Below are 12,759 nucleotides of genomic sequence, written 5' to 3'. Positions count from 1 at the left end.
CCCCTTTAAGCAGTTGCTGTGTCAGCTATTTGGCAGTGGGAAAGACGGATTATGGTGACTTTGACAGCCCTCTTCCTGCTCTCAGCGCTCATCACAATAAAAGGTCCATTTTGGAAGCCGTAATGGAGACTGATGTAGAAGCACTCTTCCCTCTTGACATTGAACGGTCTTCTCTCCTCATATAGTCATCTCAGTACTGTCTGTTTGAGATGCGTTGTTGTTTTGTTTGGGTTTGTTTTTTTGTTTTTTTTTTTGCATTAAAAGAAAACCAGTTTATTGGATTTTCCAGCTTTTAATATTTTGTAATGGAGCATGTGGTAATACTCATCCTAGAATTAACCACATTTCCTCTTAGTTATTATTCACCACATCTTAATCTAAAGTTTTATCACGGCAGCACTTCAGAAGTTCAGGAGTAATGTGGTTCAGTCCCTCACGCTGTGGTTAATCTGTAAACGTAAAATGTTTCTGATGCTTAGCTCCCACTTCCTATTTCCGCCCCTCTCAAACGAAAGAACCATAGCATCATGAAATGGACCCTGACTTCCTCGAGTCTTCCTCCCTCCAAATAATCTCTGCTGCCTTGCGTGTGAGGAAACACTTGCATTCAATGTATACAAGGCACATGTGAGTCAGGGAGGGATTGAAAGAGAAGGTAGGAGGGATTTAAGGAAAGGGGCAGATTGGAGGAGTGATGGGCTCCCAGATGCCCCTGCCCCTGTGTGTGAATATGTGTGTGTGTGTGTGTGTGTGTGTGTGTGTGTGTGTGTACACTGCTGTGCCTTGGAGATGACTGTCAGCAGGCGGTGCCTCTGAGAAAGGGGGAAGAGGGGGGAGATGTTTCCAAAGGGGGCCCAGTCTGTTACCAAAGGGAGGTGGAGATTTACTATCCCACCCAGTCAAAGTGTCTCACTGGTGCACTGACACACACACACACACACACACACACATTCAGAGATACACACACACACACACACACACACGCACACTCAGACATATCGCTAACTCTCCACAGGAAACTCTGAGCCATAATGTGAAGGCACCTCAGAGCAGACGGGTGCGTTGCTCAAACCAAGTGGGATAAGGCACAGCTTTGATAGTGGATTAATTACTCATGTGATGTGATACAGATGTCTGGGGGCTTCAGCCGAAAGTTTGCCTGACGGTTTCCAAGGGGGCCAGGCAGACATTTTAGAAGCGGTAGGTGAAAACCAAATGTATTTATTATTTATGGATAGATCAGTTTGCATGCTGTCACATATCCCAGCAGTGTCATGCTGATGCTAAACTGTGATGCTACTTGAAGGGCTGGCTGCTAAATAGTTCTTTGTGTACTTGGTGACAGCTGGGACTTTGAACAGGAAGAACTCTGGGCTATAAGAGATGTCTGCAGTGTGACATGATAAAAAGGGCTTCACTATCCATCTGACAGTTTGAAACTTTATCTGCTCTTCACCACACATCTGTACAGTGAACTGCACTGATCATGTCCAGCAAGTCTTGTTTCTTGGAATCCAGTGTGTGTTTTATTTTGTAGATTTGAATCTACAACTGATTTTTATTTTAACAATTAAGCTTGAATTGCACAATTGACTGGTATTCAGCCCTGCAGCACTTCTTCCATGATAAAAAAAAAAAAGCTCTTTGTTTGGTAACCACATGTTTAAACCTTTCTAAATTAGAAACAGAGGGAGAATGCAAAACTGAGGAAATCATTCACTTACAAACACACAGACAGGCCTCATTGTCATAACAGCACACGCAGACGTGAAGCCTCACTGTGTAGCTGCAACATTATTGACACAAAGGCATAATTAACCGCTCTAGTAAAAGAGATGCCCGGCGTCTGAATGTAACTAGTTCTGCCATCTCCCATCTGTGCCCCCGTGACAAAACCTTTTTTGAAGTCTTGAAGAAGTTGTTAAACTTCCTCACAGCATTTGAAGGAGACAGTAAAGCTGTCAAACTTTCTAGTAACTGACATGACACTTGTTCCATGCTGGTTAGGTTGTGAGTGGAGACAGGATAAGAGGAGAAACTGCTTTTAAAGTGTGTTGTCTGCAAAATAACCTAATGCTCTTGTTATTTTTTCTTTTCTCACCAGTGATAAATTGGGACAATCTTTAACCCGGAAAACCAAATCTCCAAATGTGTTCCATGATGGGCAGTCCAGCTGTGCATGTGTTGGTGCTAATAGCCTGCGTGTTGGCCAGAGGAATGTGCCAGATAAACCCAGCTGAAGCAGAGAGAGAGTCTCTCCGAGGTTTTGTCGTTCACTCCACCCTCAAGCCCACGGGTTTCTACAGCAGCCCCAGCCCCAACCAGGGGACCCATGGTGCTGAGGCACAAGCTGTAGGAGCTGGCTCTTCAAATGGGACTGTTGTAAAGAAGCCACCACCAATGTGCGTCCATAACACCTCTATTAGCAGCTATTTCAAGTACATCAACACCATCATTTCTATTACAGTGTTTGTCGTCGGCCTGGTCGGCAACATCACCCTGCTCAGCATTATATATCAGAACAAGTGCATGAGGAACGGGCCCAACGCCCTCATTGCTAGCCTGGCACTGGGTGACCTCATGTACATTTTCATTGATATTCCCATCACTGTATACAAGGTACAGTATTCACTCTTGGTGCATGTCTAATTAAAGCCATACCCTTATTTAACCTCATAGGAAAGGTTTCAAGTAACTCTGGTGATACGATGATATGCAGCAAAAATAGGGGTGAAACACAGAGATAAGGTAGAATATTACAGACGGGAAAAGGGAGGAAGTGGGAAAGGGGTAAGGGAGCATGCAAGAAGACGGGAAAGTGCAATCAGTCGGACACTGTTATCTTCCTCATGTGGGCAGATTAGTGATGAGAGGAGCTCGGATATGGCTGGCTTAAATAACCACAGGAATCAGACTGCAGTCACACATGCTGGTGGCCTTGTGCTGACCCTGGACGTTAGTCACTGACCCTTATCTGAAGTCTTTATTCCTTTAACAAATACTAGATTCTGATTTATAATGTATTTAATTAGGACATACTCAATAATTAATTATTAGAATCCTGTGTTTATTAAGATTTACGCAACCAAGACTCAAACAGAATCAGACAGCTCAATTACATCTGTATCATGTTGTTGTCTAAAGAATATTTATAAATCTAAAAAAGAAAAGTCCATTTGACTGATGGCTAGCTTCAGTTCTGTGTTTTGATTCTGGGTGACGGGGCAACCTTTTTGTTTGCATTTGGATCATGCATTGGTGCTTTAAAATATGAAGTGCTGAATGATTATAAATGATGCTTAGTGTGCGTGTCTGGAGTTGATTTATACCAGTAAACAGTGTCGTGCTTTGTATAAAAACCAAGACTGATATGCTAAATGAAGAGATCAGTCAATGTGGTCATTCAAATGCATTATGGGATGCTGATCTGAAGCAGAAAAATGAGAAAGACACTTGGTTGAAATTAACTCTGGACTTTGAGGGCACAGTGTGTTTGCAGTCAGAGAAACACATGTGCGAAGAGGAAACAAAAGTCTCAGTGGGGGAGCATTTTATGCACAAACAAAGAAAGAGCCACGTCTACAATGTTGAGACCAAACTAAAGCCCCGTGTTCGCTTACTCGGGGATACGTTTCCAAAAATAATCAACTTCTTACACACACAAAGCAGTGACGTCTGCTCCTTTCCTCTCTGCTGCTCTTCTGAGCTCCTGGGATACTTAAATTGCTCAAGTAAACAATAGAAGGCCAGGAAGCACCAGGAACATCTTCCTCAGTCTTTGACTTTGAGAAACTTGTTGTGCAGGTGCTGTCTTATGAAGGAAAGGTGCTAAGACCACTTTGACAGCACAACAATGCCTCTACTTGTTATGCTGAAGGAAGTAATATCGATGTCTGGGGAAGTTTAGGCCGCTGATGAACTCCATATGGTCTGTGTCAGACTAAACTCGTGCTGACGTAAAGATGACGTTGACAGTGCTTTGATCCACAGTTAACAGCCTTAAATCGATCGTAATCATTGTCAGCATTGTCTGAATTGAGTAAAAACGGAAAAAAAGGGAGAGAGACATTATTAGACAGCTCCTGAAAGACTCATGAAGACAAATGACTAAATTCTAATACTTTACTTTGTACTGATACGACAGTGGTTTAATAAAAATAATAGCAATGCGCATGCTGTGATGAAAATGAATGATGTTATTTGATGCCTTTGAGAGTTATGCTGATTTGCGTTGGTATCTATTTTTCCACCAGCTCCTGGCGTCACGCTGGCCGTTCGACGACAGCGTATTTGGCCGGTTTCTGTGTAAGCTGGTGCCCTTCCTGCAGAAAGCCTCTGTGGGCATCACTGTTCTCAACCTGTGCGCCCTCAGCGTGGACAGGTCGGTGCAGTCACGCTGCTTCATTAAGTCAAATCAAGAGCTTGAAAAAATGCATGTTTGTTCTGTGGTGCCTGATTTGTGGTTTAGCACTCATTCCCTTTTCCTCTCACGGACGTTGTAACTACGTAACAAGACTAGATTAATGTGATTAACATGATCATGGTCATTATGAGATACAGAGATTTATTTACTCTAAAACAACAATCAACATTTTAATTTCATTTCAGTGTAATGACCGGAACAGGGGGATAATCACCTTCAGCAAAATACTAAGATCCATATTTATTATGCATTTTAACCTGAAAGACATTGATCTATGTGCACATCTGCTTTTCAATTTCAAAGTGTGATGTTTTTGTGGCTGGTTTTATGTGCTCACTATTGCACATAATATGCACAATATTAAGAGCACAACATGGACAATATGTATAATGGGAATATTAAGAACCCTATCTTAATAACAACAATACTATAATGTTCTTAATAGTACCTTATTCCCTGATGAATAAGTAATGATCATGAAGTGCTGAAACTCAGTGTCATCTCACTTTATGCACTAGACACAACTTTAAAGATAAGAGGTTCGCCTTCCTGCACTGCACAGGCTCCAAGGTTCATCCAGGCAGACATATTTAATGACCTCTATTGTGAGACAAGGCAGGCTGCGGCGCTGTACCTTTGTGTTCGAGAGCAGATGCTCTCCGTTTGTTTCCAGGAAATGTGTAACATAAGTACTTGAATCTCTTTTGTATCTTTTCAATGTTGGAGGAAGAGAAAAAGGTGGATACATTACCACTTAGTAAAATATAAATGCCGCCATGTTGTTCAACAGAGAAATTCAAATGTGTCATGAAAAATATATTGTTTTTGCCATAAAATCTTGATGCAGGATTTTACTAAAACATTTCGACAAGTGGTTTCTATTAATGAAACAAACAAGCAAACAATGAATTCAGTGCATGGGAAACACAAGCCAACAGACCTCTCTGCCAACATGGGCCAGTCTGTTTGGAGGCTTCACAAAAATATAAATATTAGATATTTAAAATAAACAATTGATCATCTCTCTTCATTAAATTCTTAACATTTTGATATTCACGCTGAGTGAGCATTTTGTTGTGTTTGGTGTGCTGCCATGCATAAAGAAAATGTTGTTAGCTTTGTCAGTCAAGAGAGACAAAGTAAATTTTTATTTAATGATGGTGCACGGACTGAAAACAGCTACTGCAGAGCGGCTTTGATTAACCAATTATTTCAAAGTTAAGTGTTCTAATGTATTGTCTAGTTTTATTTTTATCTTCTGATACTACAGTATTATAAGATTTCCAAACGGAGGACATTAACTGTGTTTCCTATTTTGTAACAGGTATCGCGCTGTGGCGTCGTGGAGCAGAGTGCAGGGGGTGGGCATCCCTCTGTTCACAGTCATTGAGATTGTGTCCATCTGGGTGCTGTCACTCCTATTGGCGGTGCCCGAGGCTATCTGCTTCAACGTGGTCAACTCCATCTACAAGAACAAAACTATCCACACCTGCATGCTTGAGCCAAAGTCAAGCTTTATGAATGTATGAGATCATCCTTATCTATTTTGGCACTGCAGCACTAAATTGCAGTTGCACTGCTTTTGCACTTCATTGTTTTGCTTGCATTTGGACCATGATGTGCTTTTTAGTACATCGTGTCAAGGTACTTGTATAGAGGAGCTGTTGATGTTGAGACAAAACACAACTGAACTAATGAGATAGGAGACCCACCTGCAGGAGGTCTACTTAAAGTGAAAGTGCAAGTGCAGATTAATGTTTCCATTGCCTTAAAAGCATGTGTTGTTTGTTGGAGACAATGAGTGTTTTTAATGGCCAGCTGACGTGCTCATGTGCTCATGCGCTGTCTATAGAAGCACATATTTTTAGAACATTAAGTCAATATGACTTTTAAATCAGTCACAAGTTTTCTGCCTTGCAGCCATACATAGGCTAAATAAAAACACACAGATGAAATCAGAATTTCAAACTGCAGTTTTTGTGCTGGTTTTGTTAGACTGTCAAGACAGAAATGCTTGCTCTCTAACTTAGTTTCTCTTTCTTAGTGACTGTGGCCTTTTTCACACACTTGAAGCACATAATCGATTGTAGGCCAAGTGCATTTACTGAGGCCTGAAATCAGAGGCCTAAAGCTGGGGCCACGTGTGTGCATCAGTTCTATAAGTCTTAAAAATCACCACTGCTGATGTCTGAGACACATCATAATGAAAGCACAATTTTTCTTTAATGGTTGGTCTCATCACTTTTTATTTTGCTTGTACTTGTTGCACATGAGGCCAAAGTTTAGAGTGGATCTCTAAATGTGAAAAGAAATGTTGCCTCTGATGTAAAATTCATGTTCATGTGATTTAGAAATTGTGGGTTTTTAAAGAGCATATTTATACTTATACAATATTTTCAAACCCACAGAAAGTCAGATGGTCTCACTGCTTTCTGTGATGCAATTAAAACTTGTTTATTTTCAACTTTACTGCAAAGCACAAAGCTAGATGCCGTTGGGGATGGAGTTCAGGCTATGAACAGATAGATTCTAGGATCATGTGCAGCCAAGTCAGATCATTTCAGCTTTCTTTTTACACCTTAGCAACGCCTATGAATTCTTATTTGAGCAGAATAAACTTGACTGGAAAATATATCAACTACCAGACCACACACAGTAATTTGTTCATCATGTGTGCTTGTTTCTGTAGTTCTATGTGGAAGCAAAGGACTGGTGGCTGTTTGGCTTCTACTTTTGTGTACCACTCATCTGTACTGCTGTCTTCTACACGCTGATGACCTCAGAGATGCTAAACCACAGGAAAGGCAGCATCAGGATAGCTCTCAGTGAGCACCTCAAACAGGTAGGGCAACACCTCAGAGTAATTACAAGCCCTTAGCTCTAAGAAACCTACATTACTTCAGATGCTTAATCCACTAAAGTCATCTAAGGCAACATTCTAGTGGAGTACAATGAAGACGCTTTCAGTAAACAGTGTTTATTTAATGGTTCAACCTTTCACAACACAAACATCAGCATCTTCCCTCTGCTGTAATCTGGGTTTCTTTCTACAGAGGAGGGAAGTGGCCAAAGCCGTCTTCTGCCTTGTCCTCATCTTTGCCCTCTGCTGGTTCCCACTGCACCTCAGCAGGATCCTTAAAAAGATGGTTTACCACCCGAATGATGAGACGCGCTGTGAGCTGTTCAAGTGAGTTGGCGGTCAAATAACCGTTGGCAACATCGTACCCAAATGAACAAAACATAACACCATTGTTCTTAAGTCACGATCGATTTAAACATGCTCAGAAAATTATATTTTCAACATCTAAAAGGCCTAAGTGATGCCCCAGAGTGATCATAATAAACTTTTCTTCTACTTTCAGTTTTCTGCTAGTCCTGAATTATCTTGGTATGAACCTTGCAACAATTAATTCCTGCATAAACCCCATTATCCTCTACTTTGTCAGCAAGAAGTTCAAAAACTGCTTCAAGGTATGGTACTGCATTACAACAGATGGACGTGAATCACTTCATTTGTTTATCTGACATGCACTTAAGAACGATCAGTTTTACCAGCAAAGCAAACAGTGAACTCAGGCCTTTGTTCATGACTCAGAGGCTGTGAGCAACATGCAAAAGCAGTACAATGATTTATGTATTCACTTTACTGGCTGAGGTCACACTCTGTACTGTAAATGTCTGTCAAAAGGCCCGGGGCTGGAGATAAACCATGTCTAGAGTTTGCACATTGAAGAGGTTGGGAGAGGGGGTCGAGGGAGCGCTACTCATAACAAACAAGTCAAATTCCTTGTATGTGAAAACACATTTGGCCAATAAAGTTGATTCTATTTACTCTCATGCGGCTGAATCGCACGTAACTGATACTCGTCACGTTTACTCTTGTTCACACTGATTTTGTACAGATTACACAAATCACTGTTAATCACTCAGAGTGTTTAGCTTTGGATGCATCTAGGCTACATGTGACTGTTTCTCCCTGGGTCCTGTACTTGTTCTGGATTCTTGTTGATAATGAACAGATGTATGATTGGTATCCATCTCCAGGAAACAGATGATGAACTGTTCTCTCTCTGTTCTCTTCACATGTTCTTCCAGTCCTGTTTGTGTTGTTGGTGCTACTCTGACAACCAGCTGAGCAGCATCAGCCCCATGAATGGCACCAGTATCCAGTGTAAGAGCCCTGAGCCCAACAACAGTATGAGGAAAGACAGCAACTGAGGAGTTTTGTGTTTTTTTAACAGGCTTCCCAACCTACCCTAAAATACTGTATATACATGAAAGTACTATTTCAGTCAAGAAATGCACATCTTTAGGACTAATGCACCCACATACGAGCATTAGGAACTGGAGTTAAACAAACAAACGATGGATTCGATGCACAGTGCTTTCCCAGCCTCTCATTGGGTGCAACTTCCTAAGAAAAACGTCTTGTTTTCCCACACACGCGGACAATGATGCTGTAGCATGAGAGAAGCAGCAGGGGAAGACCGGGATGAGGAGGAGGACTCTTTAACAGGATGCAGCTGAACGGTGACTATAAATTACTCTCGCTCAGTAGCTGAGTGTGCTATTCCTGTAAAGAGCAGCACTACTGGGAAGGACGCACAAAGATACAGGAAGGAACAAGAGGACGGTTCACTGCCAGATGTGATTGTAAAAGATGAGTATGGGCCGTCCCTGGGAGTTTGCTACTCGCCCACGGTAGAAAACAGGAAAGCATGTTACAATTAATTTTCCATTAAACATTGGAGTGGTTGTACAGTGTATTTTATTCACATTCATTATTCATTGAAATACTTCGTGATATAATCAGAGAAATGTTTTGAAGTTTACTTGCTTAGTGTTTGACTCTTTCACCTTACAGAAACCTTTTCTAGTTCATCCTTTTGAAATGACTATATCTGCTTGACGTAAGCTCGCCCTCCAAAAATTGACGATTTCACAACAGGATTGTCAGAATTTGCCAAAAAACACTGGCACAAAACCAAGTAGAAGATTGCAGGTTTAAGAGAGGATAAGGCCGACTTCAAGTCAGTATTTTCATAGCAAAGGTCTAGCGAGTGATAAATATGAAGGAATGCATTATGACAGGTTTGATATCCTTACTGACCAAAAATGGACAGGAATGAACTTTTTTTTTCCACACTGTGAATTTTACCAGACATAATCAACAGTAACTGTGACGTTTATGCTTGTATAGCCCATGGGATGTGTATGTACAGTGCCCACTTTTATAAAGTGTTATATGCAGTAAGTATTTTACTCAGACAACATTACCTGTGTAATGACAGAGGCAGAATTTGTTTTTAAAGGAACTGTTTGGCATTTTGAGAAAAATGAGAAACACTGATAAACCACGACATTTAAACCACCTGGTGGTTTTAAAAAACCCGCCAGGTGTCCGAACACACAATGCATAGACTCTGACTGATCTGTTCACCTGAGCAACATTATTAAAAGCAGCAGGGGTTGTGGTTGATCATTGTTTCACTCCCATGTTTCTGCATTAAAAATTAAGCTACCACTAGCAGCCTGTTAGCTTAGCCTACCATAGAGACTGGAAACGAGGGAATAACTAGCCTGGATCTTTCCAAAGTTTCCAAAATGTGATCATCATCATCGATTGTTAATCAGCAAAGCTTTGTCACTTTGACATTTTGCAGGTGGTTTGTATTTCTTTTTTCCTTTTTAATGGAAAGTTAGATCAGTTTGGTCTCAAGTTAGCTTGGGTGAGCTAAGCTAAGCTAACTGGCTGCTGGCAGTAACTTTCTATTTATAATGCATATGTGTAGGATTTTAAAAGCCAAAGGTCACAATTCATCTTCTTCTTCCCAACTTGATACTTGTTTTAGGTTTGTTTATTAGCATTTATAAACACTGTTGCAAACATCTCCTAATGCAAATTAATGAATTAAACAATTAATTAATTATTTAATTAAATAAGGCAAACTAATGTTACCTTACTTGAGTTAACAATGAATCAACTTCAAATCAGTGCAAATCAGACGTTTTTCAGACAAAGACACAAACCACAGAATGAGTAGGTAGGAAGTGAATGTGCATGATTCAGAGAATCAGTGTATTAATGTAACGGATGACAGCACACGAGTGGCAACACGGTGTTCATAAACAGTTCTTTAGCAGCCATTTGCAATGATGTTTAAAAGTGACAAAGCCGGTATAAGACACCAAATGGTGAGAAAAAGGAAATGAATTGTGACTTTTTTAGCTTTCTTTATTTTGAAGATACTGTACATGAGGTTGGTATAAATCAAAATACCAAACAGCTTTACTGCTTTGTATACTATTGTGTATGTGAATACCTATAAATCAGTGTGTTTGAAAGTGTTAGTGTGTGTGTGTTGTGTGTGTTATGTATACTTGTTTAGTTGGGGTGTTTTGCACACTTGCGTAGAAGAACAGGTTATATCTGTACATTTTACCACTATTCATTGAACATATACAGTGCGTACAATAATCTGCAGAATCTGTATGTTGAATATGTCATTGATTTAACATGTTAACCTCATGTTAGTGCTGCTGCTTATACCAATAAATCAATTTCCATCTCCCCTGTATGGAACTAAGAGTTTTATTTCAACATCATACTAAAATTGTTTTCTCAGGGAAGTAAAGGGGCCCCTTCTGTTTTTCATCCATGCTATGAGAAAGGCGTCTGGGAATGATTTGAAGCACACTGTGACCTGCTTGGCAGCTGAGCCCTTAGGGTTGCTAATGTCAGAGGATGTGAACAACTCGGACGGTGGGAATTTTATAGGGTACATACCTATAACTCACTTTTCATGCGTTTTGCCAAAAGAGGAGTGGTAAATAAAAAGATTTTGAACATTTGTTCAAACATATTTCAGAAGATTTTACATTAAAGCCATTAAAGAAAACATTAGTTGTATCCAGACTTCATCAATGACAAGCTCTCACAATTCAGTGTCTACCATGCTGTTAAAGAAGTGCCAGTAACCCAGGATTATACTTGTTATCTCTCTCTTTCATATATAATAAAAAAAACAGACAATTACCAGAACCATGTAATCACATACACAAAGTTGAAAAACATCCAAAACCAACAGAACATTGTGGCAGCCTCTGCTTTATCGGACGTCGGCCTGTAATTTGTTTCAGCATGTTGGCGATAACTCTCAGGCAGGTCATAGACTTTATGAAACTGTTCCATATTCCTCGTATGAAATCACGCCACAATCAGGTTCAAGTGAGTTGCTCTGGTTTCTAAGATTTAACATTACCCAGTTTAATGAAGCAAAGAATAAAACATGATGATGAAATACTATATATTGGAATATCTTAGACTTTTCTGGGAAGTGAAAAGGAAAACAGGGTGTGTGAGAGTCAGAGGAGTAAAAATAAGTGGGTTTATATTAAATTAAATATTAAATAAAGCTCAAAAACAACTAATAGAAAATCTCAAAGGTCAATGCTTCTTTATCCAGAGTTTATTCTTATCCACTGATGCAGTAGGTTACTGATATGATAAATGAGGAATCACTGTTCAAGGCAAAGACATCTGGAGGCTGCTTATCAGGCTCCCTAATGAGAACCTTTTTGCCAAAGGTTTGGTTTTAAATGTTGTCATCTTATTTTTTTACACTTATTTTTAATATATTTCAAATTCAAGATCTCATGACTCCTTTTCAGGTAATTTTCCACTTTGCAACAAAATCAAATCAACAACTCCAGTTTCAGTTTTAAACATGAAATTAAACCAAGAAAGACAGATTACTTTGTAGAGTAATTACTTAAAACATGAAAGCACACATCATATCATATGTTAAACAATGTCAAATAGTACATTTGTTAGGCGCTATTTTGAGCCACATATTTGCTAAACTATTTAGTATTTGCAGCAAAGGGATTATTGAGAATTGACTCAAAATGAACTACACAGCTCATGTTCATCATAGTGAATGAATGTGTCACCCAGTGCAACAACAGGGGCGGGTCAATGATGCGTAGTAGTCTCTGTACAACAAAAATGTTCCACAGAGGATTTAGATACGTATACAGCGTACTTTATCAGTTAGACTGTACAGGCAATATTTGTTTTGTTCTAATATTTCTATGTAAATTGTTTATAAAGTTAATCTGATAATATTACCAGATATAGTCCTTTAAAAAGACAACGGTTACAATTCTCATTTTTATATAACTGCTGTTTATGTTGTATGACTTCTTCAGCTCCATCATACTTGTGTTGTTATTCAGGCGCAGATGAAGAACACTCCATGTGAGTCTGAACATTTCCTGACACAAAGGCCTATGGCTCATGAATTAAGATAAATAAGTGATTATTGAACAATTGC

The 12,759-nt window shown here is 39.7% G+C and overlaps 1 protein-coding gene across 1 annotated transcript; it reads left to right on the top strand.

Moving 5' to 3' along the window:
* The first annotated feature begins 935 nt into the window (after positions 1–935).
* On the top strand, positions 936–11,001 carry ednraa (endothelin receptor type Aa). Its single transcript, XM_026360075.2, has 8 exons — positions 936–1,200; positions 2,105–2,619; positions 4,254–4,381; positions 5,748–5,946; positions 7,113–7,265; positions 7,477–7,610; positions 7,786–7,894; positions 8,519–11,001. The coding sequence occupies exons 2-8, from the start codon at positions 2,149–2,151 to the stop codon at positions 8,639–8,641; spliced, it is 1,317 nt and encodes a 438-aa protein (XP_026215860.1). The 5' UTR covers positions 936–1,200; positions 2,105–2,148; the 3' UTR covers positions 8,642–11,001.
* Positions 11,002–12,759: the final 1,758 nt, after the last annotated feature.

The sequence above is a fragment of the Anabas testudineus genome, chromosome 1, assembly GCF_900324465.2.
Source record: "Anabas testudineus chromosome 1, fAnaTes1.2, whole genome shotgun sequence".
Lineage (NCBI taxonomy): Eukaryota > Metazoa > Chordata > Actinopteri > Anabantiformes > Anabantidae > Anabas > Anabas testudineus.
Note: the sequence above shows the minus strand (reverse complement) of the source record. Positions and strands in the feature narration are given on the sequence as shown.

Coding starts and splice junctions, on each gene's coding strand:
- ednraa (XM_026360075.2), top strand. CDS start 2,149: ATGTGTTCCATGATGGGCAGTCCAGCTGTGCATGTGTTGGTGCTAATA. Junction 2,620..4,253: donor TTCCCATCACTGTATACAAG/GTACAGTATTCA, acceptor TTTTTCCACCAG/CTCCTGGCGTCACGCTGGCC. Junction 5,947..7,112: donor CAAAGTCAAGCTTTATGAAT/GTATGAGATCAT, acceptor TTGTTTCTGTAG/TTCTATGTGGAAGCAAAGGA.